The sequence below is a fragment of the Oncorhynchus gorbuscha genome, linkage group LG13 (genome assembly GCF_021184085.1).
Source record: "Oncorhynchus gorbuscha isolate QuinsamMale2020 ecotype Even-year linkage group LG13, OgorEven_v1.0, whole genome shotgun sequence".
Taxonomy (NCBI): Eukaryota; Metazoa; Chordata; class Actinopteri; order Salmoniformes; family Salmonidae; genus Oncorhynchus; species Oncorhynchus gorbuscha.
In genome coordinates, this window is record NC_060185.1 from 61,186,418 (window position 1) to 61,210,617 (window position 24,200).

The following is a 24,200-nucleotide window of genomic DNA, read 5'->3' on the forward strand; positions in this document are numbered from 1 at the left end:
TCAGAAATGCCCTAAAAAAAAGAAGAAAAAAAAACTGTTGTTCTGGTCTCTCCTTTATGGCGAAAGTGACCACAGATGGTGTCTAGATTCATGGAAGGGATAATTTGACCAAGAACAGTGTGAACCTCATCCCCACTAACCAGCTGAAGCAATGGTGTTCAGTTTGGTCCTTCACCACTTCTACCGTGAGACCGGAGTCCGAGCCAGCATGTACACAGCATCCAGTCGAAGCTATCAACTGCCTTTTACTCTCAGGAGTGAGACACGGGTCCACTTGGAGTGAGAATGGAGAAATATCTTGTCCAAACTTGCTGGTGTACTTGTAGGAAAATGGACAAAACATAATGGACTGTAAAGGACAGTGGCGGCTCAGGTGGGAGACATTATCAAGGGCCATCCACTTTGAACATGTGCCATTGGGAGGACAAACTGAAACACATGAAGAAAACGCCAGAAGGATGAGTGTCGGGAGGGAGGGAGGGGGGGGTAAACTGTGTCCGTAATTGATTTAGGCTTATCCAAAATTGTATATTTGAAGTATCAGGTTGATTGTGGAGGTCTGCACACTGAGATATTTGACTAAGAATGAATTGAGATACCACATCTGTCATTACCACAAGGGATGAGAATAGTTGCTACTGGAAATATAAGAATATACTGTATGGCAATGTACATTCTGCCAGTATCGGTGTGTGCTAAGTTGAGGGTCTTACATTAAAGTGATAGTGCTTCAAGTTAGTTCTAAGGACTACCATTCTAAACTTGGGTTCGACAATTTATCAATAGTTATAATTATGGTTTGGAAAGGCGAGGCTTCTAGAGACAGAGCTATACAACTAAAATGTGAGGAGAGCCACTAGATTGGGGCAAGGTTAGCCCAAGCTGCAATCTCATTCTTATCAAGGTTGGTGTGAAACTGTTTAACATGTGTTCTCTCTTCCCTGTGAAAGTCAATATGCATGTACCCTAGACCAAATTCGGGAGATCTCTAGAGAAAATTGGCAATGCCTAAAGAATTGCGTAAATTGGCTCTACAAACAGAGAGGCTCTTGACTATCTTTTGGCAGTTCAAAGGGGCACTTGTGCAATCAGTTTATTATGGATCCATATTAGCTGCTGTTACTCTTCCTGGAGTCCAGCAAAATTAAGGCAGTTTAAACAATTATAGAAACATCACAATACATTTGCAACACACCGTGTGCCCTCAGGCCCCTATCGTACTAAATCCATGTGGATGTATAGTGCATATATGTGTGTGTGTGTGTGTGTGTGTGTGTGTGTGTGTGTGTGTGTGTGTGTGTGTGTGTGTGTGTGTGTGTGTGTGTGTGTGTGTGTGTGTGTGTGTGTGTGTGTGTGTATATCGGCGATGAATGTTGTACTTTTGCCCCAGATCACTCCTCTCATATGACTGATCTCACCAAACACATTGCCACTGTTGAAGAATAATTCCCCACAACCAGAGGGGACGCCTGCAACTTGGTTGGAATCCCTGTTTGGAAGTTCGGGGATCCCAAATTGCCAAAATGGGCTACAGCAAGTTTTTTTCCTTTTTCTTAGTTTGTTCAAATTGTGTCATTGAACATGCTGTATATGTTTGATAAATGAATTGCCGTTAAGTAGTATAACCTTTCCTATGATGATAGTGTTACCATACTAATTAGATTGTATAATACAGAACGAAGGGTTTGAAGTGTCTGGTTTCATGTGTTGATTTCCCTTACTTTAAAATTCAAAAAGGCATTTGCACATCTGAGCAAACTTTTTGCAGGTGCATTGCAACAGTTGAATAAGACGAATGAAAAAGGAAACCGCACACTGCTCTTGATAGTGTCACGGATCTTTAATAAGCTTAACGTATCGGCCTCCATCAGAGTTTTCCCCTTACTTTAAAAGAAATATGATAGAGAAGAAAATAACTAAATGCTTACATTTAAATGCAATGATTATCATCACACACGACGTGATAAGTTAAATATGATGGACATTATTACATTTGTATTTTCTAATAACCAATTTCTGTGTGTTCTGTTGCTGCTTTTCTCAAAACCAATTTCTGTGTTCATGCAAGTGACTGATTGAACGAATCCTCACTATCAGTATCTGCAATTTTGCAGGACGACCAGAACCTTGTTTAGAGAAAGGGATATCTTAGTTTCAAGGTCTCAGCTTAGAGAAAAGAAGCCTTTTGAGGTATTGGTCTGTCACATGCATGGTCCAGTATTGGTCATCACATGAATTAAGCAAACATGAATTATGAATAAGCTAAATCATGCAAATATAACTTGTCAGTATATAAAGGGAACTAAACGGGACTGCCCAGTTAGAGCTCCTAATCGACATGTGTACTTGGTGCATTAAGTTTGTTGGAACCACTCCAGCGCGCTGATTATAAACCATTATTTATTTAAGATGGAATTCAAGTGTCACTGTGTAAGAATTTCCACGACACCCCTTTCATAATTATTCTGCAATTTGTTTTTGTAGGTTGTAACCAGGCACTATGAGGAATTCCAATCACTAACACATCAGCACCTTTTGGAATGGAACGACTCTGTTCAGTGGTACACAATACACACAGGACCCAGGACTTGTTAGTGGGTTAGTCAGATTAGTAGCAATTAGGCTGTGTCCGAATTGACACTATTTCCCAAGTTCAATACTATTAACCAATGCCAGAGGGTCAAGGGTAGTGCACTACAGGGGAAATAGGGTGTGGTTTGAGACACAGCCATAGCGTTCTTCCCACTTACCGTTCTCCTTGTACTTCATGCCCAGGATGACCTCTGGGGCCCTGTAGTACCTAGTCACCACATAAGGGGTCATCATGAAGTTGGTGCAGGCCGTTCTGGCCAATCCAAAGTCCAGGATCTTCAGAGTACAGTCTGACTTGACCACTATGTTACTGGGCTTCAGATCCTATAGGGAGAGAGGGATAGAGCATACAGCGTATCCGGAAAGTATCACATGTTAATGGTCATATACACATGGTTAGCAGATGTTAATGCGAGTGTAGCGGAATGTGACTTATTCCACATGGTTACGTTACAACCTTATTCTAAAATTGATTCAATTGCCCCCCCCCCCCAAACAATACCCCATAATGACAAAGTAAAAACAAGTATGCATTTTTTGCAAATGTATTCAAAATAAAATATCACATTTACTTAAGTATTCAGAACCTTTACTCAGTACTTTGGTGAAGCACCATTGGCAGTGATTACACCCTCACGTCTTCTTGGGTATGACGCTACAAGCTTGGCACGCCTGTATTTGGGGAGATTCTCTTCATTCTTCTCTGCAGATCCTCTCAAGCTCTGTCACGTTGGATGGGGAAAATAGCTGCACAGCTATTTTCAGGTCTCTCCAGAAATGTTCGATCGGGTTCAAGTCCAGGCTATGGCTGGGCCACTCAAGGACATTCAGAGACTTGTCCCGAAGGCACTCCTGTGTTGACTTGGCTGTGTGCTTAGGGCCATTGTCCTGTTGGAAGGTGAACCCTCACCCCAGTCTGAGTTCCTGAGCAGGTTTTCATCAAGGATCTCTGTACTTTGCTCCGTACACCTTTTCCTCAATCCTGACTAGTCTCCCAGTCCCTGCCGCTGAAAAACATCCCCACAGCACGATGCTGCCCAGACCATGTTTCACCGTAGGGATGGTGCCAGGTTTCCTCCAGACATGACGCTTGGCATTCAGGCCAAAGAATTCAATCTTGGTTTCATCAGACCAGATAATCTTGTTTCTTAAGGTCTGAGAATCCTTTAGGTGCCTTTTGGCAAACTCCAGGCGGGCTGTCATGTGCCTTTTACTGAGGAGTGGCTTCCGTCTGACCACTAACATAAAGGCCTGATTGGTGGAGTGCTGCAGAGATGGTTGTCCTTCTGGAAGGTTCTTCCATCTCCACAGAGGAACTCTATAGCTTTGTCAGAGTGACCATCAGGTTCTTGGTTACCTCCCTAACCAAGAACCTTCTCCCCCGATTGCTCAGTTTGGCCGGGTGGCCCGCTCTAGGAAGAGTCTTGGTGGTTCCACATTTCTTCCATTTAAGAATGGAGGATTCTGTACTTTTGGGGACCTTCAATACTGCAGAAATGTTTTGGTACCCTTCCCCAGATCTGTGCCTCGGAGCTCTACGGACAACTCCTTCGACCTCATGGCTTGGTTTTTTCTCTGACATGGCACTGTCAACTGTAGAACCTTATATAGACAGGTGTGTGCCTTTTCAAATCATGTCCAATCAATTGAATTTACCACAAGTGGACTCCGATCAAGTTGCAGAAACATCTCGAGGATGATAAATGGAAACAGGATGCACCGGATATCAATTTTGAGTCTCATAGCAAAGGGTCTGAAAATGTAAATAAGGTATTTCGTTTTTTCTTTTTGTTATAAATTAGCAAACATTTCAAAAAACCTGTTTTCGCTTTGTCATTATGGGGTATTGTGTTTAGTTTGCTGAGACTTAAAAAAGTATTTAATCCATTTTAGAAATGAGCTGTAAACGTAGTAACATGTGGAAAACGTCAAGGGGCCTGAATAATATCTGAAGGCACTGTATGTAGTCAAGGTGTGTATGCTGGTGTGTATGCTGCATTCATGCAAGTATGTGAGCGTGTGCAGGCGTGTGTGTTCCTCACCCTGTGGATGATGCCAGCGGAGTGCAGGTGTCTGATGCCACAGAGGATCTGGTAGAGCAGGTAGGACATCCTCTCATGGTCCAGGTCCATGTGGATCACCTGGCACAGACTGGCATCCATTAGCTCCATCACTAGGTAGCTGGCACAGGGACCGGGAGAGGAGAGGGATGGAGAAGAGCACAGAAGAACAAGCAGAGATTGTAAATCATAGAAGATTGGCGAGAACGTCTATCAGCAAACCTATGGGTATTACTGTATCAAACTGGATTTGAGTAGAAGACTAGGGCTCTATTTCAATGTCCACACTTGTATAGTACGCGTAGAATTACGCCATGCATTGGAATGTAGCGCAGAACTACTCAACAGTAAAAGAAAGACCACAGGTACAAGAAGACTTACAGGTCCTGAAACTCCTCCAGTGACTTCTGAGGCGTGAACACATTGATCAACCTGATAATCTGAGGACAGACAAAACGCCACTCATCAGCTGAATAGATTATTAAAGGAATATGGGTTATTAACAGGTAATGAAACGTAATATCATGGTATTACTGATGGTTACTATATTGTATCTATTAGGTCATTATTTTTAGCATCATACGGCATGTGTCAGCTTCAAATAGACAATCCGCTCAATAGACAGGGCAGAGGGCTTTCAAACAGTAGCTTGTTAAGAATCGGGTGCCATACGTTTTTGTGGTTGACACATTTGAGCAGCACCAGTTCCCTGTAGGCCCGCTTGGCATGAGTCTGGTTTTGGAATGGCCGACACAGCTTCTTTACTGCCACGGGAAAACCTAACACTGAGTCCAGAGCAGAGCTGGAGAGAGGGTTGGGGGGGAAGAGTGGTGGGGGTATAGGGAGGATGGAGAGAAAAATATGTGCCATGACTCATGACAGCGCAAGGCTAAGAGACATACTCATGGAACCTTTCATTCTTGTAGAATAGAGAACAGTAAAACAGTAGCTAGCCTAGTTCTAGGACTACCCAACCTATGGCCCAATCCCAAATGGAATGCACTTGTGGAGATATGAGAGGATTTGACTGGTATAAACAAGTAAGTGAAACTTTCACTTATTAGAGGGCATATTGTTTGTCTACATAACGGTTGTCTTACCAGACAATGCCCTGTGCCCCGGAGCCGATGGCCCTGAGCTCCTGGTAGCGCTTCAGAACAGTGAAGGTGGAGTCTCCCACCTGCACACTGTAGAACTGGCCCTCATCCACACTCATACTGCTGCCGTCTCAGTCAGGGGCCTCTGTGCTGCCTCAGGGGCCGGAACCAGTCTAGGAGACACAGAGATCGATATAGTAGGACTGGTCTTAATATAATTCATAATATATGTCTGAAATTTGCAAAGCATCCTTCCAGCCATCCAAGTCCTGTTAATCTAAGCAGAGTGTGTGAGGGTCTGTGGGTGTGTGTTTAAATGCAGTATAAGAGGACAGAAGCAGTGAGAGGCTAGCTGACAGATTGAGAGCGCCTAGGGCCGTAGTCTAAACAACACTGCTGTGCCTGCTCTAACCCAGTTACACAACATTACTCCCTTACAACAACCTCTGGCAAAACACATGCAGCTTGACACATACATTTTTGGGGCGACCTGACCAAATTCACATAGAAATGAGAGTAATTCGCATTGAAAGCATGTGCGCTATTTCTATGCTTCGTTTTTGCGTCTTTTACTTTTGAACACCGGTATCAAGCAGCTGAAAAAACTATATTTTTGCTTATGGGAAATATATTTCACAATGGTTTAGATGGTACAATGATTCTCTCTATTATACTTGCTTGTTGTGTCAAACTGAAATTTTAGCAACCAGGAAATGGCGGATCAATTTCTGCATAGTGCATCTTTAAAAATGTATTTTATTTTTAAATTTTTTAAAACACGTATACACAAACTGACAAAACAGTTAATCTATGCTGATGAAGATCCATGTCTGCCTGTTAAGCGTGGTGTGTGTTTCAGGACCTCAGAGATAATGTGTGGGCATGCTATAGCTGATGCTTATGGCAGGAAGAAAGAGGAATGTTATTATTGGCTGTGTATGTGGGGGAGGCATGTTTGTGTCAGTGTGTGTGTGATTGCAGATGCCCACACTGTTGAAGCAGTGTGTGGGCACCATGACAAATCCCCACAGGTGAATTGGACTCTGCTACATTACAGGCTTTCAGTCAGGCAAATTGCCAAAAGCAAGAAGGCAAGGTACAGGGGAACTCGTATCCCTTTATAATTTTTTTAACACAATAAAAACACTCACAGACAATGACACTAAACACAGAGGTACACATGGAAAAGACATGCACTCATGTCATGAATCTACAATCGCATGTGAAACCACAGGAGTTGTGCCTGCGCACATACAAGGTTTGGGAGAAACGGATTTACGTGTAATCCATTACATGTAACAGATTATATATATGTATTTTTTTTAACTAGTTACGTTACCAGCTAAAATATTGTAATCAGATGACAGATACTTTTGAAAAAACAGATTACTTTTGAATAAAATAAAAAAATAAAAATCTTTGACACCGTTGACGTGTCGGTCCCATGTTTCAGGAGTTGAATTTAAGATCACAGAAAATGTCCATATACACAAGAAGCTTATTTCTCTCAAATTGTGTGCCCTAATTTGTTTACGTGAGCATTTCTCCTTTGCCAAGATAATCCATCCACCTGACAGGTATGGCATGTCAAGAAGCTGATTAAACAGCATGATCGATACACAAGTGCACCTTGTGATGGGGGACACCAAAAAGCCACTAAACTGTGCAGTTCTCACACAACACAATGCCACAGATGTCTCAAGTTGAGGGAGAGTTTAAATTGGCATGCTGAATGGAGGAATGTCAACAAGAGCTGTTGCCAGAGAATTTAATGTTAATTTCACTACCAATGTCGGTTTAGAGAATTTGGCCGTACGTCCAATCGGCCGGATTGACTGACCTTCATGTTTTAACTTCTTGGATATAGGGGGCGCTCTTAATTTTTGGATAAAAAAATGTTCCCGTTTTAAACAAGATATTTTGTCACGAAAAGATGCTCGACTATGCATATAATTGACAGCTTTGGAAAGAAAACACTGACTTTTCCAAAACTGCAAAGATATTGTCTGTGAGTGCCACAGAACTGATGCTACAGATGAAATTTCAAACAGGAAGTGCCCCAGATTTTGAAGTCGCTGTGTTCCAATGTCTCCTTATATGGCTGTGAATGGGCCAGGAATGAGCTTACACTTTCTGTCGTTTCCCCAAGGTGTCTGCAGCATTGTGACGTATTTGTAGGCATATCATTGGGAGATTGACCATTTTACACTACATCTACCAGGTGCTCGCTTGGTGTCCTCCGTCGCAATTATTGCGTAATCTCCAGCTACGTATATTTTTCCATTTGCTTCCCGAGGAGAAACCCAACTGCCACGAATTATTTATCATCGAATAGATATGTGAAAAACACCTTGAGGATTGATTCTAAACAACGTTTGCCATGTTTCTGTCGATATTATGGAGTTAATTTGGGAAAAGGTTTGGCGTCGTAATGACTGAATTTTCGGGGTTTTTTCTTAGCCAAACGTGATGAACAAAACAGAGTATTTCTCCTACACAAACAATATTTTTGGAAAAAATGAACATTTGCTATCTAACAGTCTCCTCATTGAAAACATCTGAAGTTCTTCAAAGGTAAATTATTTTTATTTGAATGCTTTTCTTGTTTTTGTGAAAATGTTGCCTGCTGAATGCTAGGCTTAATGCTATGCTAGCTATCAATACTCTTACACAAATGCTTGTGTAGCTATGGTTGAAAAGCATATTTTGAAAATCTGAGATGACAGTGTTGTTATCAAAACGCTAAGCTTGTGAGTGAATATATTGCTTTCATTTCATTTGCGATTTTCATGAATAGTTAACATTGCGTTATGGTAATGAGCTTGAGGCTATGATTACGCTCCCGGATACGGGATTGCTCGACGCAAGAAGTTAAAGTAATGATGGACTGCCATTTCTCTTTAATTATTTGAGCTGTTCTTGACGTAATATGGACTTGGTGTTATACCAAATAGCGCTACCTTCTGTATACCAAAACTGGATTGGCTGAAATGCATTGAGGAAAGAAATTCCACGATTTATCTTTTAACAAGGCACACCTGTTAACCTCTCTGGCGCAGGCGTTCCACTAGTGACCCACCTCGACAACTTCTGGTGAAATTGCAGAGCGCCAAATTCAAAATACAGAAATAGTCATAATAAACGTTTATAAAAATACAAGTGTTATACATTTTAAAGATTAACTTCTTGTTAATCCAGCCGCTTTGTCAGATTTAAAAAAGGCTTTACTGTGAAAGCATCCCATGCGATTATCTGAGGACAACGTCCCAAAAACAATGACCCAACACACACTCCCAGGCTGTGTAAGGACTATTTGACCAAGAAGGAGAGTGATGGAGTACTGCATCATATCACCCGACCTCAACCCAATTTAGATGGTTTGAGATGAGTTGGACCGCAGAGTGAATGAAAAGCAGCCAACAAGTGGTCAGCATACAGTATGTGGGAACTCCTTCAAGACTGTTGGAAAAGCATCCCAGGGGAAGCTGGTTGAGCGAATGCCAAGAGTGTGCAAAGCTGTCAAGGCAAAGGGTGGCTAATTAAACAAATCAAAACTTATTTTAGATTCTTCTAAGTAGCTATCCTTTGCCTTGACAGCTTTGCACACTCTTGGAAATCTCTCAACCTGGAGGTGTGTGTTGGGTCCTGTTGACAAACAAATTATAGTCCCACTAAGTGCAAACCAGATGGTATGGCGTATCGCTGCAGAATGCTGTGGTAGCCATGCTGGTTAAGTGTGCCTTGAATTCTAAATAACTCACTGACAGTGTCACCAGCAAAGCACCCCCACAACTCCATGCTTCACAGTGGGAACCAAACCTGCGTAGATCATACGTGACACTGTCAGTACTCTGCGTCTCACAAAGACATGGTGGTTGGAACCAAACATCTTAAATTTGGACTCATCAGACCAAAGGATAGTGCTCGTGTTCCTTGGCCCAAGCAAGTCTCTTCTTATTGGTGTCCTTAAGTAGCCATGTCTTTGCTGCAATTCAATCATTCATTTGAGCTGTTCTTGACATATATGGACGTGGTCTATCTTCTTTATACCTCCCCGACCTCGTCAAAACACAACTGATTGTCTCAAACGCATTAAGGAAATGAAGACATTTCAAACTAACAAGGCACACCTGTTAATTGAAATGCATTCCAGTTGACTACTTCATGAAGCTGGTTGAGAGAATGCCAAGAGTGTGCAAAACTGTCTTCAAGGAAAACGATGGCTACTTTGAAGAATATCAAATATATTTTAATTACTACATGATTACTACTGTGCTATCTAACCTCCAAAAGAGCTTCAATGCCATACAACACTCCTTCCATGGCCTCCAACTGCTCTTAAACGCTAGTAAAACCAAATGCATGCTTTTCAACCGTTCGCTGCCTGCACCCGCACGCCTGACTAGCATCACCACCCTGGATGGTTCCGACCTAGAATATGTGGACATCTATAAGTACCTAGGCGTCTGGCTAGACTGCAAACTCACCTTCCAGACTCATATCAAACATCTCCAATCCAAAATCAAATCTAGAGTCGGCTTTATATTTCGCAACAAAGCCTCCTTCACTCACGCGGGAAATATTACCCTAGTAAAACTGACTATCCTACCGATCCTCGACTTTGGTGATGTCATTTACAAAATAGCTTCCAATACTCTACTCAACAAACTGGATGCAGTTTATCACAGTGCCATCCGTTTTGTTACTAAAGCACCTTATACCACCCACCACTGCGACCTGTATGCTCTAGTCAGATGGCCTTTGCTACATGTTCGTCGCCAGACCCACTGGCTCCAGGTCATCTACAAGTCTATGCTAGGTAAAGCTCCGCCTTATCTCAGTTCACTGGTCACGATGGCAACACCCACCCGTAGCACGCAATCCAGCAGGTGTCTCACTGATCATCCCTAAACCCAAAACCTAATTTGGCTGCCTTCCTTTCCAGTTCTCTGCTGCCTGCGACTGGAATGAATTGCAAAAATCTCTGAAGTTGGAGTCTTTTATCTCCCTCACCAACTTTAAACATCTGCTATCTGAGCAGTTAACCGATCGCTGCAGCTGTACATAGTCCATCGGTATATAGCCCACCCAATTTACCTACCTCATCCCCACACTGTTTTAATTTTACTTACTTTTCTGCTCTTTTGCACACCAGTATCTCTACCTGCACATGTTCATCTGATCATTTATCACTCCAGTGTTAATTTGCTAAATTGTAATTATTCACTCCTATGGCCTATTTATTGCCTACCTCCTCATGCCTTTTGCACACAATATATATAGATTATTTTTTCCCCTACTATGTTATTGTTTACTCCATGTGTAACTCTGTGTTGTTGTCTGTTCACACAGCTATGCTTTATCTTGGCCAGGTCACAGTTGCAAATGAGAACCTGTTCTCAACTAGCCTACCTGGTTAAATAAAGGTTAAATAAAAAATAAAAATAAAAATTCCATGTGTCATTTCATAGTTGATGTCTACGATGTAGAACATTTTCAAAATATAGAAAAAATACCTGGAACGAGTAGGTCTGTGCCCCCCATCCCCGGCTTACTTTTATGGGTTAATGTAAAGATAATATGATTAGGTTATCTATAGAAAGCAATGGGTTGGAAGAAGCCTAACATAACCAACCCATAAAGGAAATGCAACATCAATTTCTGGCCCGCTATGTAAACTCTAACATAGTTTTATCCTGCAATAGATGTTGGTAAATTGGCTATATTAATTTGTCTTCTAATGTCTCTTATAAGGGAAAGTAATTTGAAAGCAACAAAGACTACTAAAAAGGTATCAGTCGCATTAAAATCATACTTCAATTAAGGGGTTGGCACTGATTTACTATAGACTAGACCACGCACTAAACTATTATGTGAACAGAGTTAGTTTTAGACAGAATATAAACACATATCCTGTGTGAGCATGAGCATCTTCACAGCTAGCCCTGTGTGACACACAGGGACCCCTGGGGCAGGATGTGATGCGGCTCCCTGGAGCCAACTGACTGGAATATCAGATTATAATACAGCAACACACAAAAAGGCAGTGCTTATCTGTATGGAGGGAGAGTCTTATAAAAAGGAGTAGAGTTCGGACGATTATGATTTTTCAACGCCGATACTGATTATTATTATTTTTACCATACATTTGTAATAATGACAATTACAACAATACTGAATGAACACTTATTCTAACTTAATATAATACATCAATAAAATCAATTTAGACTCAAGTAAATAATGAAAGATGTTCAATATGGGTTAAATAATGCAAAAACAAAGTGTTGGAGAAGAAAGTAAAAGTGCAATATGTGCTATGTAAGAAAGCTAACGTTTAAGTTCCTTGCTCAGAACATGAGAACATATAAAAGCTGGTGGTTCCTTTTAACTTGAGTCTTCAATATTCCTAGGTAAGTTGTTTTAGGTTGTAGTTATTATAGGAATTATAGGACTATTTCATATACCTTTGACTATTGGATGTTCTTATAAGTACTTTAGTATTACCAGTGTAATAGTATAGCTTCCGTCCCTCTTCACTCCTCCCTGGGCTCGAACAAGGAACACATCGACAACAGCCAACCTCGAAGCAGCGTTACCCATGCAGAGCAAGGGGAACAACAGCTCCAAGTCTCAGAGCGAGTAACGTTTGAAACGCTATTAGCGCGCACCCTGCTAACTATTTAGCCATTTCACATCACATCGTTACATCAGCCTAATCTCTGGAGTTGACAGGCTTGAAGTCATAAACAGCAGAGCTGCTGGCAAAACGCACAAGAGTACTGTTTGAATGAATGCTTATGAGCCTGCTGGTGCCTACCATCGCTCAGTCAGACTGCTCTATCAAATCATAGACTTAATTATAACATAATAACACACAGAAATGTGAGCCTTTGGTCATTAATATGGTCGAATCTGGAAACTATCATCTCGAAAACAAGATGTTTATTCTGTCAGTGATATACAAAACCGTTACGCATTTTATCTAACGGGTGGCATCCATCAGTCTAAATATTCCTGTTACATTGCACAACCTTCAATGTCGTCATAATTACATACAATTCTGGCAAATTAGCACAATGAGCCAGGCGGCCCAAACTGTTGCATATACCCTGACTCTGCGTACAATGAACGCAAGAGAAGTGACACAATTTCACCTTGTTAATATTGCCTGCTAACCTGGATTTCTTTTCGGTAAATAAGCAGGTTTAAAAATATGTACTTCTGTGTATTGATTTTAAGAAAGTCATTGGTGTTTATGGTTAGGTACACATTGGAGCAACGACAGTCCTTTTTCGCGAATGCGCACTGCATCGATTATATGCAACGCAGGACACGCTAGATAAACTAGTAATATCATCAACCATGTGTAGTTATAACTAGTGATTATGATTGATTAAGTTTAATGCTAGCTAGCAACTTACCTTGGCTTCTTACTGCATTCGCGTAACAGGTGGGCTCCTCGTGAGGCATGTGGTTAGAGCATTGGACTCGTTAACCGTAAGGTTGCAAGATTGAACCCCTGAGCTGACAAGGTAAAAATCTGTCGTTCTGCCCCTGAACAAGGCAGTTAACCCACTGTTCCTAAGCAGTCATTGAAAATAAGAATGTGTTCTTAACTGACCTGCCTAGTTAAATTAAGACTAAATAAAGGTGTTAAAAAATATATATAAAAATAAGAATCTGCAAAATCGGCGTCCAAAAATACAGATTTCCGATTGTTATGAAAACTTGAAATCGGCCCTAATTAATCGTCCATTACGATTAATTGGTCGACCTCTTAAAAAAAGGAGTCACAAGACAAAGAAAGAATGGACACTCGTGTCATGGTTTGGTGGACTGAAATAAGGCCCGGCACCCACCTAGCCTAACTCATACCCTAAAAGGTGAGTGGGTTCAGATAAAAAAACTGGATTAGGCAAAGAATGTGGTAGTGAAGCATCTAAAACAGTGCACGTTAGGCTAGACTAAATACACACACCAAACAAATGTTTTATTTTTTTTTAAACGCAGCATGCAACAATTTAAAAGATTTTACTGATTTGCAGTTCATAAGGAAATCCCAAACATAGGTAGTGAAATGTCTGGTGAGTATGCAGGCAATGGAAGAAATGGGACATTTTGAGCTTCCAGGAATTGTGTACAGATCCTTGCGACATGGGCCGTGCATTATCATGCTGAAACATGAGGTGATGGCGGCAGATGAATTTCACGACTATTGGCCTCAGGAGCTCGTCACGGTATTTCTATGCATTCAAATAGCCATTGATAAAATGCAATTGTGTATGTTGTCCGTAGCTTACGCCTGCCCATACCATAACCCCACCATGGGGCACTCTGTTCACAACATTGATATCAACAAACCGCTTGCACACATGACGCCATGCACACTGTCTGTCATCTGCCCAGTACAGTTGAAACCGGGATTCATCTGTGAAAAGCATTTTCCAAATTAGGTCGGTTACGACACCGAATTGCAGTCAGGGTAAGAATGGGGGTCGACCGATTAATCAGAATGGACGATTAATTAGGGCAGATTTCAAGTTTTCATAACAATCGAAAATCGGTATTTTTGGACACCGATTTTTTACACCTTTATTTAATCTTGATTTAACTAGGCAGGTCAGTTAAGAACGCATTCTTATTTTCAATGACGGCCTAGGAACGGTGGGTAAACTGCCTTGTTCAGGGGCAGAATGACAGATTTTTTCATTGTCAGCTCAGGGATTCAATCTTGCAACCTTACAGTTAATTAGTCCAACGCTCTAACCACCTGCCTCTCTTTGCACTCCACGAGGAGCCTGCCTGTTATGCGAATGCAGTAAGCCAAGGTAAGTTGCTAGCTAGCATTAAACTTATCTTATAAAAAACAATCAATCATAATCACTAGTTAACTACACATGGTTGATGATATTACTAGTTTATCTAGCGTGTCCTGCGTTGCATATAATCGATGCGGTGCGTATCGTTGCTCCAATGTGTACCTAACCATAAACACCAATGCCTTTCTTAAAATCAATTACACAGAAGTATATATTTTTAAACCTGCATATTTAGCTAAAAGAAATCCAGGTTAGCAGGCAATATTAACCAGGTGAAATTGTGTCACTTCTCTTGCGTTCATTTCACGCAGTCAGTGTATATGCAACAGTTTGGGCCGCTTAATTTGCCAGAATTTTCCCGTAATTATGAAATAACATTGAAGGATACGCAATGTAACAGCAATATTTGGACTTATGGATGCCACCCGTTAGATAAAATACGGAACGGTTCCGTATTTCACTGAAAGAATAAATGTCTTGTTTTAGAGATGATAGTTTCCGGATTCGACCATATTAATGACCAAAGGCTCGTATTTCTGTGTGTTATCATGTTATAACTAAGTCTACGATTTGATAGAGCAGTCTGACTGAGCGATGGTAGGCACCAGCAGGCTCGTAATCATTCATTCAAACAGCGCTTGTGTGCGTTTGCTAGCAGCTGTTTATGACTTCAAGCCTGTCAACTCCCGAGATTAGGCTGGTGTAAGCAATGTGAAATGGCTAGCTAGTTAGTGGGGTGCGCGCTAATAGCGTTTCAAACGTCACTCGCTCTGAGATTTTGAGTGGTTGTTCCCCTTGCTCTGCATGGGTAACGCTGCTTCGAGGGTGGCTGTTGTCGATGTGTTCCTGGTTTGAGCCCAGGTAGGAGCGAGGAGAGGGATGGAAGCTACTGTTACACTGGCAATACTAAAGTGCCTATAAGAACATCCAATAGTCAAAGGTTAATGAAATACAAATGGTCTTGAGAAATAGTCCTATAATAACTACAAACCTAAAACGTCTTACCTGGGAATATTGAAGATGTTAAATGTTAGTCATGTTAAAAAGAACGACCAGCTTTTATATTTTCTCATTTTCTTAGCAAGGAACTTAAAACGTTAGCTTTCTTACATGGCACATATTGCACTTTTACTTTCTTCTCCAACACTTTGTTTCTGCATTATTTAAACCAAATTGAACATGTTTCATTATGTATTTGAGGCTAAATTGATTTTATTGATGTATTATATTAAGTTAAATTCATTCAGTATTGTTGTAATTGTCATTATTACAAATAAATAAAACACTATTTTTTTATTTTTTTTAATCGTCCGATTAATCGGTATCGGCTTTTTGTGGTCCTTCAATAAATCGGTATCGGCGTTGAAAAACCATAATCGGGCAACCTCTCGTCAAGACCCTGGTGAGGACGCCGAGCATGCATATTAGCTTCCCTGAGACGGTTTCTGCTGTACTTCTTCAGTTGTGCAAACACACAGTTTTGTCAGTAAGTCTAAGCCAGAGTATCCTGGGCTGGCGTGGTTACATGTGGCCTGCAGTTCTGAGGCCGGTTGGACTTACTGACAAATTCGCTAAAAACGACATTGGAGGAGGCTAATGGTAGAGAAATGAACATTAAATGATTTGGCAACAGCTCTGGTGGACATTCCTCCAGTCAGTATGCCAATTGCACTCTCCCTAGTGTTAAGCAAGACAACTGCACATTTTAAAAGGGACCTTTTATTGTCCCCAGCACAAGGTGCACCTGTGTAACAATCATGCTGTTTAATCAGCTTCTTGACGTGCCAGACCTGTAAGGTGGATGGATTAATTTGGCAAAGGTGAAATGCTCACTAAGAGTGATGTAAACAAGGTAGTGCATTTTTTTTAATAGAGAAATAAGCTTTTCATGCCTATGGAACATTTCTGGGATCTTTTATTTCAGCTAATGAAACATGGGACCAACACTTCACATGTTACTTTTATATTTTTGTTCAGTCTATGATACTCTCCTGAGAGAAGAAATTAAAGCTATGGCTTCTCTCAATAATAAATACATTAAAAAACCACACACACACACACGATATTGCATAATTCAGAACCTAAAGCAAGTGGAAAACGACAATCTTTTAAAAAGTACAAATGAATGAACCTCAAATGCAGTCATTGATTTGGCTCAAGAAAGCGTGAATAACGTAATCTCATTCCATGTAGGTTACTAAATTGACTTCAGACAAAAAAATAAGCGATAGAATAAGAGATCGTCCGGAAACACTGAAACGCCCTATAGCATAGCCTACTTCCCCCAAGCGTTAACCCCGCTATTTCGTTCCCATTCAATTCCTTGCTGGTAAACTGGCACAACCCGGTTGATTGAAAGATGAAGTCATCGCCCATCTTCTCATCGACCCCCGGTGTATGACACCGCATACCATCGGCAATCCACTATACCCTACCCTAATGTCAATCGTCAGAGTTTTGATAAAACTCACGTTTTCTGGTGTGCCACTTATTATTCGCCAAGGCCCTGGCTCTTCCGTTTCTATCACTCCGAGCAGACAATGCAGTAGCAGGAATGGAAAAAGGACGGACAGCGGGCAGAATCATACGACACCTACCTTCTCCCTTCGCTTCTCCTATGTCACTCCCATGCATGGAAATGACGAGATACCAGCTCCTCTCCCTCGTTGGGAATATCGGGTATTAAGTAAAGTTGTGAAGACCAGTTTTCCTAATTGCCAATAGAAATGTGAAAATGCTTCCCGAGTTTGAAACCAAAATGACAAACTCCTGCACTATCAGAGGCGGAGGAGGGTATGTCGGGGTTCAAGTGCTTGTTGAAACGAAGATACTCGGAAATGTCCGACTTGCTAATTGGTTGTAGTTAAACACGTGCCGCAAGTCGGAAATGTCTGTGTATCCTAGTTCCGACTAGAACGTGAACGCGGCAGTAGTCTCAATACAACAAGTGAATGACGTAATCACGTTGTTTCACGTTGGACTCCTGAAAGTTTGTGGCAAACTTTTTTTATTGTCGAAAGAAACATTACATATGTTTCCATTAAACTGGCGACATATTTTAAGCAAATATTCTAAATCCGCATAAAGAAAATATTTTCCCGCCAGCAACCACGTTTCCATCCACAGTTTTTATGAGAGTAAAGTCATACCGTATTAAAAAAATGGAAACAGGAAGTTTTGGTACAATTTAATAAATGCAGACAAGATCATTTGCTCGTTCTACATGTCTACATGATGGCATCTTTTTGTATCGGTAAAATGTATTATGCGAGAAATGGCGATGGAAACGCCTTAATACGCAAGTATTGATATAACAACCATCATATCGAAGTAAACTTGGAGTCACGTGATGCTATGTCTCGGGAAACCATGCAGTTTAAATTAGGCTACAGGAAATACATTAAGATGAACTTCACAGGGTGGTGAAAGTGCATGGTATGAGCTTGGTGCTCCTTTCCAATATATATCGAGGATCTTATTCTGGTGACATGATCATCGATGCTTGACTGACGTTTTGACAAATACAAACATTCTCGCTCTTATACATAGTCTCATCATGTAAACTTGCCTACCCACACTGTATCTGCAAACTGTTGGCTAGAGTAAATGTGCCAAGACCAGAGTAGGCACATTTTTTATTTAACAGTTGTGACAAAACTATCGGTAGATTCGTAGCGAATTACGGAGGAATGAGACCTTAGATGCAACAAAAGTGTGTAAATAATGCTAACCATTCTCGTCTTTCTTTAAAATGTAATGGTAAATATGTTTTACAGTGGTAAATATGAAAATAAAAGCTTCCAAATGAAAATAACACCCCATCTCTCTGTTATGGTTTAATCCATTTATTTCTACGTGGCAGTGCTGTCCACTCAGTAGTGCTGAATTTCGGCCTCAGCCAAAGCTCCTTTATGCATAAGATTTTACTTTCTACTTCCTCATTTCCTCTCATTTCCGCCATTTGTTTTCCATACATTCTTGATTCAAAAAATGTTCCAATGCCTTTATTCTAATGCATTAGATTTATCTATTGATTTATCATTGTTTGCTTTTGTCAGTCAGCTGTTTAGAGCTCTCATTGCTTTGTTTTTCAAGTGCACAGCTGGTTCTCCCTGACAAACGGTACCCCAAACGGTACCCCAAATGCCATGGGTTAAGAGAAACGCCAGAAAAGGTATGATTACACTACACTCTGTAGAAGGATTGACCGTTGCCTCTAATTGGGGATCATACTTAGTGTGTCCTTTTTCCCACCTGCTATGTGGGAATATTGTTTTGTGTGAGTGCCTATGTATTTCACGAACGTTATATCTTTATTGTTTTGGAAGTTTCACTATCATTCAAATGTGGAACTCTACTCACGCTGCGCCTTGGTCCAATTATTCATACGATGGTCGTGACAGTTTCCATACCAAGCGGTGATGCAACCAGGATGCTTTCGATGGTGCAGCAATATAACCTTTTGAGGATCTCAGGTCCCATGCCAAATCTGTTCAGCCTCCCGAGGGGGAATATGCATCTTCACGACTGTCTTGGTGTGTTTGGACCATGATAGGTCCTTAGTGATTTGGACACCAAGGAACTTTAAGCTCTCGACCGGCTCCACTACAGCCCCGTAAGCGGAAAAGTACATGTTGTGTGCACTAAGTCATCACACACTGATTTGTATCTGCAACAAGTCAGTTTGTTTGGTGGAAACCCACCACCAGTGGGGATATTTGCATATTTTCTTTATGCAGATCTTTTAATATTCACATGAAAATCTGTCTCCAATTGAATGGAAACCTAGCTAGTGGTGTGTTTCCTATAGAGTTGAATACAGTTTATTCCCGGTATTTTACTAAATGTTCCATCACGAGAATACATCTCTTTGTCTGGATTTGATTAAAAGTTCTGAACCTGATTAAATACATTTTATGAGTCTCACATTAAAGACATTTCTGGCTTGATTCAGGAAACTGGCCGTATGTCACACGTCACTACTTCACAGGGGAGCTATTTGAATGTAAACTTCTTCTTTAAAAAACCTAAATGCCTTTTTTTTCAGCAGAAATGCCTTCTGGAACATGTGAACTTTCATGTGCCTTAATAACAAACTTGTATGGCATCTGTAAATATGAATACAATTGTTAAATTACAATTCTAGTTGGTTTAGCCACGGACAAAGACAGGAACCTTCCCGCTAGCCATGATTGGCCGGAGACAATGGATGGGCTGGACATGTGGAGAGATGAGTTCACGCTTATGTTTGTAACATGAGCAGGTCAGTATTGTAGGTAATCCTTACTAAAGCATCTTCAAAAAATATATATATCACGGAGTAGAACTGCATAAGTGTTGCTCTCCACTTTCTGGAGGACTGAGTTTTGAAATCATGCATGGTGGAATTAGAGTATGATAACTAAGGAGATGGAGAAAATTCAGGCGTTTGATGCAAATATGCAGAAGGTTTCGAAAAGAGAACACACAGAAGAAGGCTGTTGTATAAAACACCCATCTCTGGATTACATCTTCAAATGAAGGACAACCATGGCATCCGTGACAGAGGGAGAAGTGTCCATCCATGTATATGGGTAAGATAGTCTAGCTAGCTACATTTTCAGATATTATACATTTCTAATTTAGCCAGAAAGTCGTTTATTTAAATTAAAGCTTACTGTTAGCTAGCTAGCTAATGTTAGCTGGCTGGCTCGCTAGCTAACGTTACGTGTATGATCTGTGTTGTATTATTATTGATATCTCAGAGCCATTTGCATTGCTAGTTATAGCCTAATGTTAGCTATCTAGCTAACAATTAACCTGATTGGTTAGCTACCTGCAGATTCATGCAGGGTAGTAACGTTGTAAGTTAGAATTGTGGTTAATTGTTTAGCAAGCTAGCTAGCTACATGTCTAAATAAAATACTCTACTATGCAAGTAACCACTTCACTACACCTGTGTCCTGTGCATGTGACACATAAATGTAGACTTTATTTGATATAATATGTGTTTACCAGAGACGGTAATGTGAAGAACATGACCTGCACCAAAGTCAAATTAGGATATAAAGTTAGGCCAACGAGACAGTGTCCAAGTTCTAAAATCCTTCAGTAGAATGCCCTGCTATTCGTCACACTCACAACCGTAAGCTATTTTCTGTAATTGGCTTGCCATTAACTTGTAAATAATATTATTGTTGTGAGTTTATTTTCCTGTAATAATGAAGACAAATTAGCTAAATTGAAGAAGTTGTAACCTATATGATTTGGTCATTATTTGAACTGGCTAGCCAGCCAACTTAACATTAGCTGCCTAGATAACTAAATAGAAACTAATCAAAACATTGTTTAGAAAGTTGCTTTTAGTTGCCTGGTTTACTCGATTGACATATACTAAATCAATTTTTAAATGTTTGGGTTTATTGGTGTTAAAATACACTAGTTATGCTATTTTGGACCCACAAAACACCAGTCTCAACACCAACAGTATAGAGGCAACTCAGGGATGGTGGCCTTCTAGGCAGAGTTCCTCTGTCCAGTGCCTGTGTTCTTTTGCCCATCTTAATCTTTTATTTTTATTGGCCAGTCTGAGAGATATGACTTTTTCTTTGCAAGTCTGCCTAGAATGCCAGCATCCCTGTGTTGCCTCTTCACTGTTGACATTGAGACTGGTATTTTGCGGGCACTATTTAATGAAGCTGCCAGTTGAGTACTTGTGAGGCGTCTGTTTCTCAAACTAGACACTCTAATGTACTTGTCCTCTTGCTCAGTTGCACACCGGGGCCTTCCACTGCTCTTTCTATTCTGGTTAGGGCCAACTTGCGCTGTTCTGTGAAGTGAGTAGTACACAGCGTTGTACGAGATCTTCAGTTTCTTGGCGATTTCTTGCATGGAATAGCCTTAATTTCTCAGAACAAGAATAGTCTGAAGAGTTTCAGAAGAAAGCTCTTTGTTTCTTGCCATTTTGAGCCTGTAATCGAACTCAAAAATGCAGATGCTCCAGATACTCAACTAGTCCAAAGAAGGCCAGTTTATTGCTTCTTTAATCAGAACAACAGTTTTCAGCTGTGCTAACATAATTGCAAAAGGGTTTTCTAATGATCAATTAGTCTTTTAAAATTAAATTAAAATTATAAACTTGGATTAGTTAACACAATGTGCCATTGGAACACAGGAGTGATGGTTGCTGATAATGGGCCTCTACGCCTACGTAAATATTCCATATTCCATTAACAATCAGCTAAAATAGTCATTTGCAACATTAACAATGTCTACACTGTATTTCCGATCAATTTGATGTTATTTTAATGGACAATTTTTTCTTTCTTTCAAAAACAAGGACATTTCTAAGTGACCCCAAACTTTTGAACGGTAGTGTATATTATAAAATACAATCATAGTTTGTGATAAACCAGCCCAACTTTCTTTAACCCCCATAAAAAAACAGATAAATACATTAACTACAGTACATCTCAATGTAACATGTTTTACCCTTTACAGTACAAAACTACAATCCATATCACTTTATGCATATCAGTCTTATATTGAGATGTGAAGGGAAATGCCTCACATTTTCGAGAACAAGAGTTAGGGCATGTCAATATGGCCGTTGTGGATTACACTCTGGGAGATTAAATCCACTATAAAAGTAAGTGCAACCAATTGGTCTTCATCCATAAATAAGCCAATGGAACCCAAACAGTCTTCATAGAATAGGGCAGAGATGTCGCTCACAATGCTGCATGACAGACAACATAATATGATTGCAATGGTGAACGCCATACAATGACTAAACAGGGAATTATGATTCATGAAAGGGTAGTGAATGAAAGGAAGTATAATTCTTATAGTATCTTACAAAACTGTAGCAGTATCACCCGGGCTCTTTTCAACAGATTGGAGTGTAGATTATGAACAGTAATCCTCTCATGATTAAAACCATATTAGATTCACTCTAACAAAGGAGTGATAAAAAAGTGCCCCTTGATTATGGGACTACAAGGAATGCATTTTTGTGTACAGTACACCAAAGCAATGTGTATAGGCCCTACCTCACAAGTGTTATGTCCCAATAGCCTACATAGAGCTTTTCAGAATAGTTCCCTACAATATGCTAGCTATTGGCTCTGCTAAATAACAGAATGCTATGGAATAGCCTACACTCCCCAAGATGCAAAGCTAATAAACTTCCACGGGACAGAGAACCCATTTAACAACGATAATATTATTGGAAACATTCACAATGCCTCCCATATTGCACAATTGTAAGCGCTTCAATACACCAACTAAATGCATTACTCCTACAATATGTATTTTTGGCTCAACTGTTTGTGGACAAGGCACACATTTGGTACAAGGCACAGTGTGCACAGGACTGTATAGTGAAAGGATCTTGCTTTGGAGGCATTATCGGAGATAATGCTGATTTGACATATGGTCAAAGTTTTGATCTCTCTCTCTACAAGGTCCAAAAGGTCAATGGCACCGCCTCAACAGTGTGTCAATAGGACTTCACATTTCTCTGCTTTAAAAATGTCACATCCCACTATTCACACACATGCACACGCACACAAACACACACATTTGTTTTAATATCCTTGTGGGTACCATAAAATTGATTTCCATTCAAAATGATATTTTCCCTAACCCCTAACCTTAATTCTAACTCTAACCCTAAACATAACCCCTAAGCCTAAAATAGCCTTTTTCCTTGTGTTGATCGGCGAAATGTCCCCCCTTATCCCAAATTGCCTTGTTTTACTATCCTTGTTTAACTTCTTGTCCCCACAAGGATGGTCAAACCAAAAACACACACAAACACCATCTACACACAGAATCGCACTTTGATGGCTTCGCCTCCTCTGTCTCTCTCCTCAGCAGAGCAGTGATGTGGCCTCTACAGCCTTCTGCCTGTCTGTCCGGTTCTACTCCACTGTGACAGACTTGGCCAGGCTCCTGGGACAGTCCACCTACAACCAGAGGAACGAGAGACAGCCATTAAACCAGCTCAAAACTGAGGAGTAAAGGAAACAACACAAGACTAGATAAACATACAGCATAGTTGATTTTGTGAGGAACTGTAGATTTGAATGCTTGTTGCAATGAAATCGAAATAAAATCAAGAGTAAATACTGGGAATGAAAAGGTACAGTAGTGGAGGTCTGTGAGCAAAGGAATAGATTGCATTAAGAAAAGGTAGGTTGCAGTGGTAGACTCACGTCGTATCCTCGCAGCACGGCCAGGTGAAAGGACAAGAGTTGCAGAGGGATGACACTGAGGATGCCCTGGAGACAGTCCACTGTCTGAGGCAGCTCAATGGTCTTATAAGCATTCTTAGACACCTCTGGGTCATCCTGGCAACACAAGATAATCGGCCGCCCCTGAGGGTGAAAGAGATTATTCAAGGCTTTTGATAGTCAGGCTGTGTGTGTATGTATGTTTGTCTTGGTGCAATTCCATGGTAACAGAATGATGCTGAGACTCCGATGTTTCACTTTAAAAGTATGATAAACAAAAAAGCATTGATTGCAAAGTTAAACAAACCATAATTCTATGCACAATGACTACTTTTAAAAATTTCCACAGACAATTTGACAAAAACACATTTACTCGAAGAACAGTGCAGATGTAACGTTTGGTAACAGAATGAAGGT

At 40.6% G+C, this 24,200-nt stretch overlaps 2 protein-coding genes across 7 annotated transcripts in view; both read right to left on the bottom strand.

Moving 5' to 3' along the window:
• LOC123993247 (mitogen-activated protein kinase 9-like) overlaps positions 1-17,380 on the bottom strand; it is a 32,879-nt gene extending 15,499 nt beyond the window's left edge. For 3 of the 5 annotated variants that reach the window (XM_046295177.1, XM_046295176.1, XM_046295172.1), the window contains exons 1-6: positions 17,166-17,379; positions 5,753-5,922; positions 5,325-5,454; positions 5,034-5,092; positions 4,635-4,773; positions 2,751-2,916 (exon numbers count right to left, since the gene is read on the bottom strand). In XM_046295177.1, the coding sequence (XP_046151133.1) occupies positions 2,751-2,916; positions 4,635-4,773; positions 5,034-5,092; positions 5,325-5,454; positions 5,753-5,868 (610 nt within the window). In that variant the 5' untranslated portion in view covers positions 5,869-5,922; positions 17,166-17,379. The other 2 variants (XM_046295174.1, XM_046295175.1) reach the window with 2 other exon arrangements.
• Positions 17,381-21,828: 4,448 nt separating this feature from the next.
• Positions 21,829-24,200, bottom strand: part of LOC123993249 (glutamine--fructose-6-phosphate aminotransferase [isomerizing] 2-like) — a 44,206-nt gene continuing 41,834 nt past the window's right edge. For both annotated transcript variants that reach the window (XM_046295179.1, XM_046295180.1), the window contains 2 exons: positions 23,766-23,927; positions 21,829-23,516 (listed from right to left, as the gene is read on the bottom strand). In XM_046295179.1, the coding sequence (XP_046151135.1) occupies positions 23,472-23,516; positions 23,766-23,927 (207 nt within the window). In that variant the 3' untranslated portion in view covers positions 21,829-23,471. The remainder of the gene's footprint in view (positions 23,517-23,765; positions 23,928-24,200) is intronic.